Source organism: Lissotriton vulgaris, chromosome 2_1, assembly GCF_964263255.1.
Source record: "Lissotriton vulgaris chromosome 2_1, aLisVul1.2, whole genome shotgun sequence".
NCBI classification, from domain to species: domain Eukaryota; kingdom Metazoa; phylum Chordata; class Amphibia; order Caudata; family Salamandridae; genus Lissotriton; species Lissotriton vulgaris.
In genome coordinates, this window is record NC_141687.1 from 1,429,921,452 (window position 1) to 1,429,941,568 (window position 20,117).

Consider the following 20,117-nt stretch of genomic DNA (forward strand, 5'->3'; position numbering starts at 1 on the left):
GCGAGCTCTATTTTCCAAATCCACCAGTTTCCAATTAATCTCCTCTTTCAAGCCCACCATTGATTCTAGCTGTGCCTTCTGTTTTACCATAGAGTCTTCAATTTGTGATATCCTGCTCTCCGTCTCCGTAACTCTTATAACTGTGTCGTTAGAGATTTTCATTACTTTCCTGAGATTATTTTGTAGCTTTTTTACAGCTCCCTGGGTTCGAAGATTTTCAGTTTTAGTCTCCTCTCTGTGGTGCAGCATTACTCTATATAAGACTTCCAATGTTATTTCAGGCAAGTCATCAGAAGAATTATGGGGTCCAGAGATTAAAGGTGTTTGGGGTGAATTAGGTCTATTTACTCTTTGTGGGTCAGAGTTAGCATCAAAGTTCTCAATTTCCTCCTCTCGCCCCCACTCCAGTCTATTCGGGGATTCCTCTGGGTCTGAATCTGAACCTTCAGAAATGCTGAGATCGCCTTGACCTACCCCCTCCTGCAGTGACTCAGCATTTGGTAGCATCTCATCTATGTTATCAGAGTCCAATGCTTGGGATAAATCAGTCATAGAGTAGAAGTTACCTGCTGAATCCAAGGACTCTGTATCGTCACCTCGAGTATCAGCAGCAATTGATAGCTTTTGACTTAAATCCTTATTTTTTTCGCCGCCGCTAGACGCACCCTTAGCAGGACCTTCTGCGTCTACTTGGCCATGGGGTACTTACAATACGGGCCTCCGGTCAGCCGTGCTCTTTGTCGAACCCTGGTTCTCACTATTGCTTCAGCAGGGGCTCTCCCGGTGTCACGCCGCCCAGGAGCCCAGGAGGGGGGCAGGTTCCAGTGGTCAAAGTCTAGCTGTCCGGTCTCCGTGCTGCCTTCCGGCTCCAGCAGCGGCGGATCCGAGTAATCTTACAGCCCCAGCCAGTCAGGGGGGGCGGGCCCTCTCTCCTGGTCCACCCCGCGTCTCAGCCGGCCATCCCCTGGTCACCCCCGCGGAAGGAGCTTTAATAAAGGCCCTAGTCCCCCCGCCGGATGGAGGGTTGGGGGGGAAATGGGGGGCCCCCAGGCAGGTTGGGATCAGCTAGCACCCTGTCGTCTGTGGGTTCTGCTGCATCTCAGGGCCTCAGGAACATGCGTAGGCCGCACCTCCTCCGTGTCGTGCAAATACTCACTCCGGAACCACAGCGTCTCCTTCGCCGGCCACACACAATCGCGCTAATTGTCCCCACCGTCGCCCTGAGGGGGTCGGTGTATCTCGCCTCCCTTCACGGGGGCCGCCGGTGCGTAGAGCCCTTCTCGGTCCGAAGTGCAGCCGCCCGGTCACCCTCGGAGACGTCCGTGAGCCTGCTGTCCCCGAGTGGGTCGGGGGAGAAGGAAATCAAAGTCCCAGGCCGCCCGGTCCCAGCGGGCTCTGTCTGCAGCCGGTCCATCAGCGCCCCCGTGCTGCAAGAATGCGTGTGGGCCTCTCCTCCCCGGCCTCACGTAGGGGCTCACCCCGGGGACCGCGACGGCGCACCCGTCAGCCACACTATGTCACCCTCCGCTGCTCTCACCAGTCACCGGGGGTCGCGCGCCCCCCTGCTTGCCTCTGCAGGGGGTACTGTCGTGCCGCTGGGCCTCCTGCCTCTCGTCGGCCGGTGGGGCTGTTTCACCGCACGGCGGCCGCCCTTTCCCAGACACTGCTGCAGTCAGGATCGCAGTGGGCCACCGGGTCCCCCGCAGTCGCTGGCGGTTAATTACTCGGTAAGTGACGACTTCCAAGGTCCGGGGGGCTCCTCACCTCGAAATGTGCCGGGATAATTAAGGATTTAGGAGACACTAGGGCAGGAGCTGGACGAAAACGCGTCTAGCCGGCCATTTTGCTAAGCCACGCCCCACTCCATCTACTCTCCCAATGTTGTTAGTATTAATAGGGACATGTACAACAGCTATAAAATGATATTTCCTGGGTCCACCACCAGTGAATCCCATGGCACACCAAGAACCTGAGATGGCGACAATAAAAAGACTCAATCCTGGCCAACTCAGAAACCCAAGGACATCAGCATCAGAGTGACTTCAAAGCTAGTCCACTAAACCTGGAAGGTAAGCTTAGACTTCAGTATACTGACTGAACTCCTCTCCTTTCCACCCACCCTCAAAGAAACAAGAGAAATCTATGAAATACTCTAACTACAATCATTGTCTGCTGGGGAAAACATATTTACAACAAGGGGTGGTGAGGGACAGAGTGCTGGGGAAAACTGCAGCTTCCCTCAAGACCAGGGCTGTGAGGAAAGAGAAAAGACAACACCTACTGGTTCTGAATTCCATTTTAAAATTGGAGCAATCAGTCTATGACTCACTGAAGAACTCTGGCCTGGATAACTCTGAGGTCAGCGTGCTTTAGGAAGAGATGAAAATCTCTCTCCAATTACCGGACAGCAGCAGTCATTACAAGATGGGTGGACAAGAGAGTCAGCAGGAAGAGTAAAGCCCCCTGACCCACAGAAGACACTAATAAGACTGAAATCCCAAAGGCAATGTAAAAATAGAGATAGCATTCTTTAAGGCGCGGGCACCAAAAGATAAATGCCCACCAGAAGTCCAGGAGCATTAATAACTAGAAAAGATGAGAAGGGCTCCAATAAAGGCTTTGTGGATTAAAAGGTTGGCGTTTGCCCCCCTTAAAATCATACGCAAGGGGAGCATTAAAATAAACTAAAAGGGATGTGCAGTTTACTCACCTGGCAAAAAAATAAACAGCATTAATAAATAATACCGGACAAGCTTCATGGACATGGTTCACCAGCAGCAAGGTGGACGAAGGAGCTGGAAAATAAATCTACAAAACTGAGGACCTTGAACTTTTGCCCAGAAGAGAGAATGGATAAATTACATTTCTGACAAAAGATTCCAATTAAGTGATATTGATGGCTCTGAATTGCCCTGCCCTGCAGTTATGAGCAGAGCCGCAGTGGGAGGGTGATTAACAGTAATTATCGCCCTGCAGCATATCCCAGCAACGCTATTCTCCCCCTCCTCCCGAGTGGTGAATTCAACTCACCATGGGCAAGGGACAAACTGCCCGTCTCATCGGTTCTAGCAGCGGTTGTCTCATCAGAAGCTGCTTTCTGCCACTTCGTGCCAGCCCCTTCCTTTCCTTCCAAAAGGGGACGGGGGGAGGAGGCTGATTAATAAAAAATGCTGCATACCTTTAGTAAAATGAACATTAGGGTTTGTTTATTGTTTCTATGGTGTAGTGTATGGACTTACATTTTACTTTTGCCAGGTCGGTTTCTCAACTCAGGCATGCTGCAGCAGCTGGGGAAGCAGTTGAAGGAGTGGCTAGTGATGGTGCCTTGTGGGGCCTGGCAGGCCCGGGAATAAGGGAGCTTGCAGTAACAGAACACTCTCGTTGCAAGACTTGAGCTGTAGTTACAGCCCTTAAAGGGAACCGCAGTTCATCCACAATATAGTTGAAAATGTATGGGCACAGGCATCAAAGACTAGTTTATACTCTTCATAAAACGGAACCCTGAGACAATTTATTTATTTAGTTAATGCGATTTTATATAGCGCAAACATTACCCGAAGGTGTCAGAGCGCTGTATAAAAGAACCAGTTGCGTTACAGAAGGACTTTGGATGACATGAGTTACACAAGAGCTATAAACAGGAAAAACAAATTGCAAATGTACAAGTGGAGCGAAAGGACGGAAAAATTGCAAATGTACAAGTTGTAAAGTCACTCAAGAAAGAGATGGAAACAAATAAACTCTAAAATCACATAGGCATGGTAATAAGTACAAAGGTCTACTACATATACTAGTGGTTAGAGATAAATATATATACAAATTGCAAATTCACTTGGGGATTAAATTTTAACAGCGATTAGGCTTGGACAATTATATATTACATATTTACAGAGCAGGAAATTCTTGCCATCGTTCAGCCAGTTGTTCAGGTGGTGTTGTACTCAAGGGTGGTGGTCTTGGGTCTGGAGGGATCCCCGAGTTGTAGATGTCCATAGGGGTAGAAGGCCAGATGGTGGTGGGGGAAAAAGCATGCTAGATTTCCGGGCTGATCTTGAGGTCATGCTGGGCTCCATCTTGTGGAAAGAGGAGGGCACTCAAGGGCAGGCAGAACTGTGCAACAAAGTCAGGTCTCTCGCCTGGCTCAAGCACACGCAGTGAGGCCCCGGCCATCTTGGTAGCTCCTATCTAGCACAGTCAGATGCTGGGTGTTACTTTGTCCCATTTTCCTTCCCAGGGCAAGACACAGCTTGTGCAGAACCTCAGCATCACCCCAGCTGGCCAGTTCTCAACTGTCATGTTCCTGGGGAAGATCCCTGCGATTGAACTCAGTCCTGAGTACGGAGAGGTGTGGCCGCCATGTTAGGATCAGGCACCGCCAGGCGCAGGTCCGTTATGCTGCCAAATCTGCAATTTAACAGTTTGAAACGGCACCAGCTATGGTCCCTCTATGCTGCTCGCTCTCTAAATCACCACCCTGTGGTTCCACCTCACCCTCTTTCAGTGATGCGGAGGAGACCTCCCCCGTGCGTGGCTTCCGCATTTTTCGCGGCGCTCCTTGCCCGACTTCCTGAAGTTGACTTGCCTCCAGCGTTCTTTTCGCTGGCCAGTCCTCGCTTTCTCAGGGGTTCCCAGTGATGCCAACCCAACCTGAGTAACTAGCTATTGCGAGGGAGCACTCAGTGAGCCCAATGCGGCATTCGCGGCAGCTGCCCTTTTGTATTATACCACGGCCGCGGACTTCTCACTCCGCCGCACCCAGGAAAGGGATCAGCTTCTCAATATGCCATCTCCTTTACTTTTGCAATACCTCTGATTCACCCTCAGCGCCTTGGTGGTATGTTTAGTGGCGCCTGCTAGCTCTTGTGCGCTCGGGATACAGGCGTGGACCGGGAGCCGGGCCGACACCGTTTCCAATCCAGTGCTTTAGCATGGCAACCAAGTACATTCTGGGGGAGGTAGTGTTGGTGTGCTTCCAATGAGGTAATTAGAATTATAGCAATGATTTTTGGCTAAAATTACCAGAACCTGTGATGTCATGGGATGAGTTAGTCATCCTATTTGAACAAGACACGGTGCATTAAGAGGACACAATGAAATAAGACATGCTAATCAAGCTGCGTGGTTTTTGGGTGAAAACACATACACTGCATCGGCTACTAAGCCCACGATAAAACTGTTTCAATATCTAGCAACCATAAACAATTATGTAAAATAGAATAAGAGATACAAAACCAAAGCTGAATGAAGAGAACTTGCAGAAAACTTGCTCCCTTAAATATCACTGAAACTATCAGAGTCGAGAATGATTCACCATCCACGAGACACCGCTCACAGAGATGGCTGTAAACAAGGTTGGCAAGAATACATTTTTAGTTTTCAAGCCTGGTCTCAAGTCACACCCTCCCTAATTTTTTTGCCTTTTACAATTACATATTTTGCCTTCATCATGACAATATTTATGCCTTTCGGTTTAGGTACTTTCAAAACCCAGATGAACTCCAATTCATCTAAAACTTTGGTTGAGCCCAGAATAGTGAAGTTGGGTTCACCTAGAACTACCCCCATCCTTAAGACAACCATCCCTTCCTATATGGCAAGTGTCATTTCCTGCAGGCTGTGGCATGCTTTGTCAGCAGGGTTAACTGATTTGATCAATTGAACTTCTCCAAGTTAAAATATATCCCTTTCTCAAAACACTGACAACAAATCAAGTTCTTCACAGACATGTCACCAGTCAATAACAGATCAGTGTAGAAGGATGGTAACAGCCAACAGTTTAAACCATTTGGTTTGAAAAGCATTTGGTTGTACATTTTTGGCTTTAAAACAACTTTTGTTATGAAACAATTTGTTTCCAAAAGAAAAAAATTGAATTGTGACCCAAACAATAACTTCCCTTTACAAAGGCTTGGCTCTAGCATCCAAATTGCTAGCAGTAGAGATAAAATAGGAATTATACATTACAAAGTAATGGCCAAACCCGAAACTGTGGCCAGGTTGAAGTAATCAAAAATAAAGGAAAAGCAAATTCTTATTTTTTTCCAAATTTTGTTACCGACATTTTTTTATGCTAAACACAAAATACAAAGTTAAATACTAAATGCTTTTTTGAACTAAAGATTTCAAATTTGTATACTATTTTGTCCTGTGGCTATGCCTTTAAATGTATACATCATTCTCCAGAGTTAGTAGATTGATAAATTCCCTGGTCTAAGGATCCATTGTGCACCACCTGATGTTGGAAAAGAAAACAGTTGTAGCAGTTTCCCCCAAGACAGGGGTGAAGTGTACCTACTTCTATTATTTTTCTGGTGGAAAAGTTGTCCTGCTTATAAAAAGCACAACTTGGATCGGTCCATCAGAGACAATTCCTTCCTTATTACACTAGTTCCTTCATTTTATAAAACCATGGAAAAAACAGTGGTAAAGCAGTGCTCAATCAATTTAGCAGAGACTGACATTTTAGATCCTCTTTAGCGTGGCTTCCATCCAGGAAGAGGTGCAGACACTGCTCTGTCTTTCGCCGATGTGCTGTGGACTGGGAAGTAAACTTTACAACGCAGTCATTACATCGCACTACCTTTACATAGCAGTCATTACATCGCAACATCCTTTACATTGCATGTCATTACAACGCAACCATTACATTGCATGTCACTACAACGCATGTCATTACAATGCATGTCACTACAACGCAGGCATTAAATCGCAAGTCATTACAACGCATACCATTACAACGCATAGTACCCTTACACTATCCGACACTTACCCTGCTGTTGCACTCACTGGAGTTAGAATATTAATTATTACCCCTATACTATCCAACACTTACCTTAAATGCAATGTAATGGTATGAATTGTAATGGTATGCTTTGTAAAGGTACAATGCGATGTAATGGAATGCGTTGCACATGTAGTTTTTGAAAATGTGATGTAATGGCATGCTATGTAAAAGAATGCGTTGTAAAGGATGTTGCGATGTAAAAACTGCGTTATAAAGGCATGCATTTTACATGTATGCGTTGTAGCGTGATACATTCCTGCGGACTATTTAGAATGAAAAGAAGGGCATGGCAGGTGTAGTACTGTTGTATTTATCAAACAGAAATGATGTGTTAATCCCCTCATGCTCCTAGACGTATGCATAATGGGATGATAGAAGTGTGACTTACACTTTTTGTTAAAGGCCAATCTCAGTTTCTTACTCTCCCTCCCTGATATTCCAACATGTTCCGATTGAAGTGTGGGCCCAACAGGACAATCCATGTCCCCCATGCTGTTTAATACTTATGTTACAGCTCTGCCACAACTCCTCAGGTCTTTTGGATGCCAATCTCTAATTGTGCACCTGAACCATCCTGACCTAGTATCATGAACACTGTGACAGTTCTTATTTAATTACTCAGTTTTCTTTAATTTCTTGCCGTTAGCTTTCGTTTATCACTAATAGAAAGTGTGAAGCTCCTACAGCACATGCAAAAAAATGCTGATAACATCATGGCTGTGTGCTGTGTAGGCGGAAATATTATTTGTTTATATTAATGACTAAGGCTATTAGAAGATCACTCCTTACACTGTAAGCTTGGTGTTTACAAAGATGGAGGCTTAACGTCAGCATGTGGATAGAGCAGACATATTCTGAGACAATTTACTTTAGTCTTGCAGAAGTCCTAGTGTCTCCAAACTAGGTTTTAGTTTGAGAACAGGAGTAAAACCAGTGGTCAAATAGTATATAGCCCCCAGTATTCGACCATTGATTAGGAGAGGTCTTTGTGCTAGAATTATCACCCAGAGGTCACACCAGATGTTGACCCAGCCACTCTCAGTCGGAGAGTTGCTTTCAGAAGCTGTGCAGAAGGTGTCCTTCACTGACAGCACATATCTTGTTTCCTTAGCGGAACTCTGATAAAGAATAGCTGAAGGCAGCTATTTAAAGCTAGGATATACAATTCGTCCTAAGAAATTTGCAAGGCAGGATTTACTATTTAATCCTTTAGATAAGATTTAGCACAAAGCTTAGAAATAGCTTTAGGCTTCAGAATCTCGCAAAAATTTTAAAAGCGGTAGAATTGTTTTTCATTGACCTTTATATTCCCAATTGCGTTCTTTTTTGGATTCTGTATAGCTACTGTTCATGTTTTAAGCATTAGCCTGAGGGCTTTAAAAGAAACATTTTCAACTACATGCCCCATTTTATACTGCTATTTTTGAGTGGGCCACGTGTCTGAACTCATCGAAAGGGACTTATAGCGACTACAAAACACACAGCCTGTGCAGAATTGCTCAGCAAGCTTGTGTTAGAGCTGCAGGCAATCTGGTTTTCAAATTCAATGTTGGTGCATTGAACTGAGCTATTGCAAAAGTGGGTTACAAATCCATCCCCTGCAGCTTGTGGGACATCCCAGATATGGTATTACTAGGCTCAATGTCTTACCTGAGCAACTGTCTAAGCATCTAACAATGGATCAGTAGTAACTTTCTCAAGCTGAATACTGACAAAGAAGAGCTCTGGTTCGCTGGTACTTCTAAGCATTGTTTGTAATATCATTCTTGCCCCGTATTCTTGGGACCCCCTCTGCTGTCTTCGCCCAAGAAAAACTTTTCTGGGATTTCTCATGGAAATAAATGATTTTGCTTCCTTTGATTTCTACATCTTGGATGAGTTGCACAGGGTTCTTCTCTACTCTCCAATGGGCCATCACCACGCAGATGGTGTCCTCTCGCAATAATTACAATGGTCTGTATCTGGACCTTCCAAATGCTGCACTCAAACTACTAAAGAGGAAGAAATATTTTGCAATTTGCAAAGTCGCACGTCTAAATAAATGCGACCATGTCAGAGCAGCATGCATATAATTCCACTGGCTGCTAGTGAAGCTGAGAATCAACTTCAAAGTTCTCTGCCTGCTACATAAAATCTGTTATTGGATGGACTGCTTTAGTCTGTGAAATTGCTTCTCCGTCTCCAGACCAGTCCACTCACTGTGGGTGAAATCTTCCCTACAAAGGAGACACACTTTAGATTAAATGCTTCTTCTCAGTGGTAGGGATAGGTAATAGGGGAGGGTAGGAATGCTTTTTTAAATTTAGGTTTAATTGTATTATCAAGTAAAATTTGAAACAGTGGGCAATCACGCAATATCCCTGCGTTTTAACCTTGGTTCTATTTGCAGTGCAAAATTGCTTACCGGTAATCTTCAAACTCGTGTGAGGCACTGCCACAGTTCCTTTAGCACAGCTGAGGCCCCAATAGCAGATTTTGCCTTTGCAATCTGGGGCCGCTCGAGCCGAGACTGAAACTCAGCTTCAGAAATGGCAAATCTAATCAACTGCTCAAGATATCTGAGGAAGACTTTAAAACACTGATGGTTTCTGCAAATTTAATGAACAAACATGTCCAAATTTCAAACACTCCGACGGTGCTAGAGATCATAGCGAACTGCCCTACATACAACCAGAATATATATTGCGGATCGGCTATAGAAGGCAATAAAATGTTGGTTAACCTATTGAAGGTGCTAAAATATTTTGCGCCAACAGCTGTGCAAAAGCATGTTGCAGCTTAAGCACTCCTACCCAAAAAAACACAGCTATTTTAAGAGACTCTTAGCGCACAGAAAAATGGCCAAGGTTTTGTTTTTATGGTCCGAGTTCTTGTTTTTTTTATAGTGCCTGCTCTATTATACATTCATATTGACCAATAATGTTTTGTGAGGCTAATTCCCACATGAAAGGGGCGACTGTAAAGATATAAACACATTAAAATCATCACCAAAGACCCAGGAGACACAGAATTAAAAAAAAAGGAGGCGCATAATTCATCACAAGAGGTGCCCAGTTTCAAAGCCTCTTTTTTGCAGAGCGCAACATCTTATGTATTACACAAACTATTTTACTCTGGGGCTTAGCAAACACAACGTTAATAAGAGCGCACCTGAATTTTCTTGCCGCATAATTTAGTCAACCCTGCTGATAATTTGGCCCACGAGTGCCACATAATTCCAGTGTACTCTATGAAGGTTTAATCGATGACATTAAGTGGCCCAAAATGTCAATATTCAATTGGATCTAGGGCTCAGGATGCATCATCACTTGTCTAAGGCCTAAAACTGCTTCATTACTTGCGTACAAAGGAGTGTATTCATTTTAGCCAGATTTGCATTTAAGTGCGTAGTAGAGTATTTTCAGTCTAAACTCTGAAAATACATTTGAGTGGTTTGTCTTTTGCTGAGCAGGCACTTCTCATGATGCCCTTCTTCAGACTGATCAAGAGACGGTCTAAATGGAAGTCTTCCTAAATAGCTCTGATTTATCTCCTTTCCTTACTCTTTTCTTAGGCAGCCTTAATTCAAACTGCGTCCGATTTGTGGTAGACCGTCCTCAGTTGTGGATGACCAGTGTTTAGATGGTGTTCAGTCCATTGAGTGAGAATTACAAAGTGTCTAAATTCAATATTTGATCAGTGCAAGAAGAATGCTCACCGCAGGGCTCATCGGATGGTATTCTGCCACCGAGGCCCAGATAACCAGTGCTTTGGTCAATTCTGATGTGTGCTAAGTCTTGTTGCCATGCGTATTTGAATTATAAGCACAGCAATTGTTACCACTGGCCCTACCCATGTTTTTCCACATGTACATTTCAGCAGTTAAATGTACCATAATCAAGTAGGGGGAGAGTAAGGGTGTTATAGAATACCTAAACAAGTCCAGGACATTCATAATTGGGCCCCATATAGAGAATTAATTGGATGCAGCTTGTATAAGCCATCTTATTGGACGCGGCAGAAACATCAACATACCTAGCAGTGGCCCGTTTATAAGGACGAAGGGGCCGAGTCCGCACCTTTTGGACAGACACTCTTTATTTTCAGGTCTAACAGCCAGGAGCTAGACATGCACAGGCTCATAGTAGCTGCCTGAGCGGAACTGTTCTGGGCTGAGGATGTCACAGCTCCTGTGGGCGTGACCTCCTCAAAGGTACTCGAGCCCCTCCCCCCTGACGAGGGGAGCACCAGTGATAGCCTCGTTCCTGGGTGCTTCAGTTTTAAGCCTTGAAGTGCCCTGGGCAGAGTGTCTATCACTGACACCTCTCAGAGAGTGGGGTCAGCAGTCTTTCTGACCCCATCCTACTCTGTGACGAGGTAAGAACTGCTGCCGCTCCTCATTGGCTGACCTTAGATTCTAACCCTCCTGGCACCTCCGAGGCTTTCCTCCCCAAGAGCTGCAGCAGGCAAGTGGTGTGTTTTGATTGACTTATTGGTGCATGCATGTATGCATGAATGAATGTATGTGTATTTATGAGTGAGAGTTGTGGATGGATGTGTGGGCACGTGTGTGTCTGCATGTGAATGAATAGGTGTTAGTGGGCATGCGTGTGTGGTGGGGGTCTCCTGCCCCCCCCCTCTAAGATGTTATTACCGGTCCCCACTGAGCAGCACTAAAGAGAGTTCATCTAAAATTATGACAATTTAAATAATGTTCTCTACAGGAAAGCTGCCACCGTGTTTTTTGTTGTTCTAATGGAACATGTGACCAGGACAGCGACTCATTAGCACAACCTCTCCGCACATGTTTCAAAACACCAGCGCACAAACACAACAAAAGGTCGAGCAGCATTAGGAGGCGGGTTTCGTTACTGCCAGGCACAGCGTTGATTGATTCTTAAAAGTAAGCACACGCCGTATATTTAGAAAGCAAATTGACTGCACAAACCATTCTGCTAGGAATTAACCGAGCGCTGTAGGAATGATGGCTTGTAACCATGGCGCTCGATTCCCCCGGGCCGGCGGGGCCCGCCAGAGCGCAGGAAACCTGCAGGCCGCTCCCTTTGTGGCCTTGAAAACTGGTCATCTCATTACCGAACGACAAAGCCCAGGAGCTCGGAGCCAGGGGCGCGCGGGGAGTTACAGACTGCATGGTAATTACAGGCCTGTTAATGACGTATCTGTGGGCGAAGCACGAGGACAGCCCTAACTGTATGTTTATGTTTACCGTTTCTTCAAACCCATAGGTACTAAACATAATACGTTACAGAATGCTCAATCTGATTCTTTTTTAACCAATACCTTTCGGGGATGACGCCACAAACGTGGGTGGTAGTAGCATTAATGAACAACCGATTGCTTGATATCGACCTTGAGGTGTTTTTCATTCAGTTATAATTTATTCATAAATTATTAAATAGCCTCTATTAGTAATTATGTGGGCACATGTTCACTCCTCACTGTGTAGGGCCTGGAATTTTGTAATATGAATGCTACAAGTACCAGGATGAACTATGACCCGCATCAAGGTGATGTGAGACGTGCAGAAATCAAAGAGCAGTGTTCCTGGCTCCTCGTTTTCTTCATCATTTTTCGGGTCAAAATGCATCTGAGCAAATGTACGTTGCGCAGACACCAGCATCCACTCTTGCACTTTGTTACACACCAATTATTTCAGTTTGGGGTCGTTTTTGAAATGCATTAATACAACTAAGGTAGTTACAAAAAGGAAAAGAACCAGCTTACCTTTAACAATTTGCTTGGCGCAGGCATTATAAACTTGCTCCTGGGCTGTGTTGGGTGGTAACACTCTATCAAAGACATATGGCTTGCTTTGCTAAAAATAAAAATAAATTAGGCTTTAGAGAATGATACACAAAGGATTCAATTATAAATATGACATATGACCTGCAGTAATTAAGGTCATGCGATTTTATTCACCACTCTGAGTACACATTTAATAGGGGAGACTCACATTTCGAAATAATGTACTGTCATTTCTGTAATTTATTTATTTGTTACCGGCACATGCTGACTTCAGAAGGGCTTGTAAAACAACATTACATCACTAGCAACCTCTAACAAATACATATAGGCCACTTGTGATGTCATAGAATTTTAAAACAAATTCCAGCCTGTTCACTACTGATGTAGCGCACATTTTGCTCTTTCACTTAGAACGTGGAACTCGGCTCCCTTACTCCCCATCCCCCATAGCATCGCCAAGTACTCTGGTGACTATGAACTGGATTGGCTGTCCAGTCCCCAAGGAAGATTGCTCAGAAGGTGCAGGATGTGTCCACTGGAGAAAGTCACTGCTGAGGCCATTCAGAGGGAGCAGCAGGCGCACAGAGCGTGGACAACGTACAGGTGAAGAAGATGGTTGACAATATACGAAACCTCTTTGAAACCAAGGGCAGGATTTACTAAGCCTTTGCACTGCCCTTGCTTCACACAAGTTGACGCACAACTTAAGCAAGATTTACTAGAACAAGCATAGCCACCTTGACTGGCTCTGCGTGGCTTAGTAAATCCAGAGTAACGCAAGATAGCACAAATGGCTGCCTTGCGTTACATCAGTGCTTAATTTGAGCCTTGGTTTCCGATGTTCGGCACGGCACTTAATTAGCAACACCGGCGCCTATGACAACCTACCACAAGGTGGCGCTGTCTGACTAATTTAGAGATGACAACAACAGTTAATTATTAATTCAACATACAATAAAAATTACTATTACCTGCCAACCAAGCCATTATTATAGTTTTGAGGGCCTGAAATAGTCTGAATTGTCACACTTGTAGGAGTGTGATGGTTAGTAGTTGTGCCGCTCACTGACCTGCTCTCTGCTCCTGGCTTGAGGAACCGTTTGCCTGTTCACGAACTTCATCGCATTCCCTGTGGCTGAGGTCGGCTGGTGGGAGCGTTACTGCAATCGGCGGTATTCCACCTCGCTCTCAGCGCGACCCGCCCAGGTTGCAGTGCATAGGCTGTGCCCTGGAAGAGCCTACCGGGGGACTGCGAGGCCCAGAAACAACCGCTCTTTGCAGTAGGCGCCTCTTCCCCCGGCGGCCACGCCCATTGATTTGACCGGCTCTCATAAAACCTTTCGCGACACCCGCTGCGCGGGTGCCGCTCACTGACCTGCTCTCTGCTCCTGGCTTGAGGAACCGTTTCCCTGTTCACGAACTTCATCGCATTCCCTGTGGCTGAGGTCGGCTGGTGGGAGCGTTACTGCAATCGGCGGTATTCCACCTCGCTCTCAGCGCGACCCGCCCAGGTTGCAGTGCATAGGCTGTGCCCTGGAAGAGCCTACCAGGGGACTGCGAGGCCCAGAAACCACGCTCTTTGCAGCAGGCGCCTCTTCCCCCGGCGGCCATGCCCATTGATTTGACCGGCTCTCATAAAACCTTTCGCGACACCCGCTGCGCGGGTGCCGCTCACTGACCTGCTCTCTGCTCCTGGCTTGAGGAACCGTTTCCCTGTTCACGAACTTCATCGCATTCCCTGTGGCTGAGGTCGGCTGGTGGGAGCGTTACTGCAATCGGCGGTATTCCACCTCGCTCTCAGCGCGACCCGCCCAGGTTGCAGTGCATAGGTTGTGCCCTGGAAGAGCCTACCGGGGGACTGCGAGGCCCAGAAACCACCGCTCTTTGCAGCAGGCGCCTCTTCCCCCGGCGGCCACGCCCATTGATTTGACCGGCTCTCATAAAACCTTTCGCGACACGCGCTGTGCGGGTGCCGCTCACTGACCTGCTCTCTGCTCCTGGCTTGAGGAACCGTTTCCCTGTTCACGAACTTCATCGCATTCCCTGTGGCTGAGGTCGGCTGGTGGGAGCGTTACTGCAATCGGCGGTATTCCACCTCGCTCTCAGCGCGACCCGCCCAGGTTGCAGTGCATAGGCTGTGCCCTGGAAGAGCCTACCGGGGGACTGCGAGGCCCAGAAACCACCGCTCTTTGCAGCAGGCGCCTCTTCCCCCGGCGGCCACGCCCATTGATTTGACCGGCTCTCATAAAACCTTTCGCGACACCCGCTGCGCGGGTGCCGCTCACTGACCTGCTCTCTGCTCCTGGCTTGAGGAACCGTTTCCCTGTTCACGAACTTCATCGCATTCCCTGTGGCTGAGGTCGGCTGGTGGGAGCGTTACTGCAATCGGCGGTATTCCACCTCGCTCTCAGCGCGACCCGCCCAGGTTGCAGTGCATAGGCTGTGCCCTGGAAGAGCCTACCGGGGGACTGCGAGGCCCAGAAACCACCGCTCTTTGCAGCAGGCGCCTCTTCCCCCGGCGGCCACGCCCATTGATTTGACCGGCTCTCATAAAACCTTTCGCGACACCCGCTGCGCGGGTGCCGCTCACTGACCTGCTCTCTGCTCCTGGCTTGAGGAACCGTTTCCCTGTTCACGAACTTCATCGCATTCCCTGTGGCTGAGGTCGGCTGGTGGGAGCGTTACTGCAATCGGCGGTATTCCACCTCGCTCTCAGCGCGACCCGCCCAGGTTGCAGTGCATAGGCTGTGCCCTGGAAGAGCCTACCGGGGGACTGCGAGGCCCAGAAACCACCGCTCTTTGCAGCAGGCGCCTCTTCCCCCGGCGGCCACGCCCATTGATTTGACCGGCTCTCATAAAACCTTTCGCGACACCCGCTGTGCGGGTGCCGCTCACTGACCTGCTCTCTGCTCCTGGCTTGAGGAACCGTTTCCCTGTTCACGAACTTCATCGCATTCCCTGTGGCTGAGGTCGGCTGGTGGGAGCGTTACTGCAATCGGCGGTATTCCACCTCGCTCTCAGCGCGACCCGCCCAGGTTGCAGTGCATAGGCTGTGCCCTGGAAGAGCCTACCGGGGGACTGCGAGGCCCAGAAACCACCGCTCTTTGCAGCAGGCGCCTCTTCCCCCGGCGGCCACGCCCATTGATTTGACCGGCTCTCATAAAACCTTTCGCGACACCCGCTGCGCGGGTGCCGCTCACTGACCTGCTCTCTGCTCCTGGCTTGAGGAACCGTTTCCCTGTTCACAAACTTCATCGCATTCCCTGTGGCTGAGGTCGGCTGGTGGGAGCGTTACTGCAATCGGCGGTATTCCACCTCGCTCTCAGCGCGACCCGCCCAGGTTGCAGTGCATAGGCTGTGCCCTGGAAGAGCCTACCGGGGGACTGCGAGGCCCAGAAATCACCGCTCTTTGCAGCAGGCGCCTCTTCCCCCGGCGGCCACGCCCCCACTTCCTCCCTCATTACCAGCCAGTCTCTAACGCGCCGCGGGACGCACGCGGGTCGCAGCCCGGGTCGCAGCCCGGGGCGAAGACCGGGCAAAGACCGGGCAAAGACCGGGCCGTTTTAGGCCGTTAGAGGCTGGTAGAGACTGGACTGGGCCCTCCCTCTGACATCCCTACCCGGACATTCCCCTTTCCCTCATCTAACGAACCAAATAAGGACAATAATGGTGAATACGAGGGGATCCAAATCTAAAACCAAAGCCCCCACCTCCGTGGGTAAACTACTTGGCCCTATGGACGACTTCCTAGCAAAGGCTAACACCCTTATAGATGAAAGTATATCACTAATCGAAGAAAGGGTCTCTTTAGATCTGGCATTCGCCAAAAGATCCTCATTAGGCATCCTAGCGGAAGCCAGATCTCCAGCACCGGGAGCCTCAAATGCCGAGATAGTGCAAACACATGTGAGACGTAGTTTGCCAAACACTGTAGACCTGTCAGTATCCCAGCTTGTGGACTCCCAGCTCAGCTCTGACCTAGAAAAAACTCCAGAACTGGCTCCGACAACACCTACACAAATTTCTTCTACAGATAGAAGAATAGAAAGGGGCAAGAGGGAGGGTGCCATTAGTAAGAAAAGGGCGCCTAGAAATTCCATCACGACAGAAAGTCTGGCACTACCATTTAGCACCCCACAAAACCATGATGATAGATCACCACAAATAGAGATTCTACCGTCAGTCCACCAGATAGAGAAGGAAAGAGCCCCCCCGAAAGCCTTGGACCTCCACCCTAACAAACAAGCCCAAGTGGACTTGAAGGTCACGGGGGCTAAGGAACTAACCCTCACCGGTATAGCTAGTATAGTTAAACAGGCATTACAACCTTTAGAACACCGATTATTAACTATAGAGTCACAAATCTCCAAACTCCTAAAAATCCATCAGCCAACTCACCCATCATGCCCACAAAAAACAGGAGGAAATAATACTAAAAAACCAACCACTACTGCAAATCCATCTCTGCCCAACCAACAACAAAAGACTCTCCGGATAACCACATCAAACGCTCCCGTTAACAAAAACACATCAAATCCTACTAAAATAGCAAACACAGCAAACACTGCAACAGTTTCGTCATCCACCAATAACTCGCAGCAGATAATTAGTCTAACCTCCCCAGGTGCGGCATCCACAGTTGCCGCCACCCCGGCAGCACCTAGTAACTCTACTAATAAAACTCCTGCTAAGAATGTAACCAAACCAGTAACAAAAACTTCTGTCCCTCCACCCCCTCCACCAAAAACCCCAGCGGATAGGCCCAAGAGAAACGCTTCAAGGAATCCTGGTCCTCCAAGACTCCCAGCAGACTTCCCTCCTGAGGCCTCACCGTACGTGGTGGTGATGGCTGGAGTACCCGAATTAACAGAGTCTACCCCAGAACCGATCTGGTCCCTAAAAAACAAAGCCCAGCACTGGCTCCAGACCAACCGCCCGATTCCATCCTCCTGGCGTGGAAGAATTAGATCTGTTGCCAGGGTACCGTGGGTGGGCAGTACTAGAAAAACCATTTCCGGTGATTGCATAACAATCACATTTGAGGACCCGCGAATAGCAGACTATGTCTGTGCATGGGAAGACATCACCCTAAATGGAGGAATTAAGATCAAGCCACTCTCCTTTTTCTATCCATTCAGACAGACAGGGGGCTTCACACAGGAGCAGGAGCCTCCCTGGTCCGCTCCATTCCCCAGACAGGATGATCTATCAATCCCCAGCTACCATGGTCCCCCTAACTCATACGAGCCAGACTACTTCTGGCACACGGTGAGACAACGCCATCAGGGTGGACGATGGGACGACAGAAGGCCTTATACTCAATGGCACTCTCACAGAGAACAATCTCGGTGGGACCCATGGCATAACATCCCGCTACACAATAGGTACAATGGCCTAGAAATGGTCGACTGACCACCAACAGAAATCCCCTCAAATGAGCTTCACGCGTCTTCCTCCCCGCAGTCTTTTATAACGCAGTCTCTTATAACTTCTCTAGCCCCTAGAAATAAGGAACCTACAGCTTTAATAGATGAACGTAATGTTGATCCTTCATTAATTACAGTATTCTCCTGGAACACCGCAGGCCTCCGAAATAAAATCGAGGATGGCTCCGCGCAGGAGTTCCTAAATTCATATCAAGTAATTTGTCTGCAAGAGACATGGTCTGTAGAGGAATTACATCTACAAGGCTACAAAACTTACTCTGTCCCAGCATTACCGAGCCCAATGGGCAGACCAAAGGGTGGGTTAATAACTTACATTTCAAATACCTTACCACATAATAAAGTGGCTATACTCTCCCAGGACGCCAACCACCAAATTCTTTCATTAACCCTCGCAAACAAAGAAATAATCATTCTGACCAATAGTTATAATAATTTATCGGAAGAAAACTTTATAATTCTTCTCACCATCATTTGTGACAAATTAAAACAGATTCACCACCGGAGATCCGTAAATAAGGCAATCCATCTAATCTGGGGGGGAGATTTTAATCTCCACCCCTGTACAGCCTCCAACCCACTGTGTTGTGGGATAATGGACGAACTGAACATCCCAATGGCGCATTTTGCCCACAACAAACTAGGAAATTTCATCAACACCGCCCTATCGGACTTGGATCTCCACATCGCCAATCATCTAGATGCAAACCCAAACAAATTTGCTCCGACCTATGTGGGCAGAGGTCATCAAACCACAGTAGATTTTATATTCCTCACATCAAGCCTCATGAACAAACTCAAAGATTTCAGGGTCATGGTCACTCCCCTCAGTGACCATTCCGCCCTAGCAATAAAGTTATTTTTGCCATCCAACTCCTCTCATAAACTAGAGATGGCGATTACTCTTACACAGAACAAGATCCAGGTTGGCAAACGCAATGGTTTCACAATCAAGTGGGCAAAAATTAATCCATCTGATATACTGAAAAAGCTAATAACTCGGACCTACCCAAACATTGTGAAATGCCTGGACCTTGCATCAAGCCATAAGGAGGTCCTGATAAATTTTAAACAAATCTTAGACTCTATAAAGGACCTACTTACCTCAAAACCCAACCCAAATCGCTCTACAAAATCAAAATGGTTTAACCATAACTGCACAGCTGCCTTAAAAAAATTAAAATCTGCACTTCAAAATAAACCACGAGATATAGCCCAGATTCAACTCTTAAGGCGCCAATATACAGGGGAAAGAAAACTGAGAACTGCTCAACTCAAGCAAAAATTATGGGACGATCTTCATAAAGGTGCAGTCTCAAAAAATAGCGAGCTTTTCTGGCGCACAGTAAGAACTCCCTTCCTTACTGATAATGGCATCCCAAAAATAGAAGTCGCCATTGATGAAAATACATGGGTTTCTCACTTTGAAGAGATTTTTAAAAACACTTCAACAACAGAACCCCTTCCATCAAAGCCACACTATCCCATTTTGGTCCCTTTTGATATCCCAGACCTTATGGATGCACTCCAGAGCAGTAAATCAGGCAAGGCACCAGGACCGGATGGGGTCCCAGTGGACTTTTTTAAAAACAACTTAGACCTCTGGGCACCCATCCTAACCAGAGTCTGCACAGCGGCAGCTAACGAGGGAATCCTTGCCTCCTGGACCAAATCAATAATGGTCCCCATCTTTAAAAAGGGGGACCGTCAGGATGCAAAATGCTACCGGCCCATATCACTGCTGGACTCGCTCGGGAAAGTAGTAGGGAGAGTCATCCTAGAGCGTCTCCAGCAGTGGAGTGAGGACCGGGGCATAATCTCCGATATCCAATTTGGCTTCCGTAAGGGCTTTGGTACTTTAGAGCAGGCCCTTAATCTTTCCTTAATAATGGGCAAATACACCCAGGCCACCCCCACTAAGATATATATGGTCTTTGTCGACCTATCCGCAGCTTTTGACTGCGTCTCGCACGCAAAGCTGTGGAAGGTCCTAGCTCAGTTGGGAGTAGATCAACCCCTTTTAGACCTTTTAAGAGAGCTCTACACCGGGGCAACAGCTAGAGTTCGCTTTGGGGTAAACGGAGAGCTGACGTCGCCGTTTAGCGTAGGGCGTGGGGTCAGGCAGGGATGCGTCCTGGCCCCCT

At 47.5% G+C, this 20,117-nt stretch overlaps 1 protein-coding gene across 1 annotated transcript in view; it reads right to left on the reverse strand.

Annotated features, from left to right (window-relative positions):
* KIF5C (kinesin family member 5C) overlaps nt 1-20,117 on the reverse strand; it is a 548,720-nt gene that overhangs the window by 423,808 nt on the left and 104,795 nt on the right. Inside the window, exon 2 of the mRNA XM_086957253.1 lies at nt 12,509-12,599. Within this exon, the coding sequence (XP_086813379.1) occupies nt 12,509-12,599 (91 nt within the window). The remainder of the gene's footprint in view (nt 1-12,508; nt 12,600-20,117) is intronic.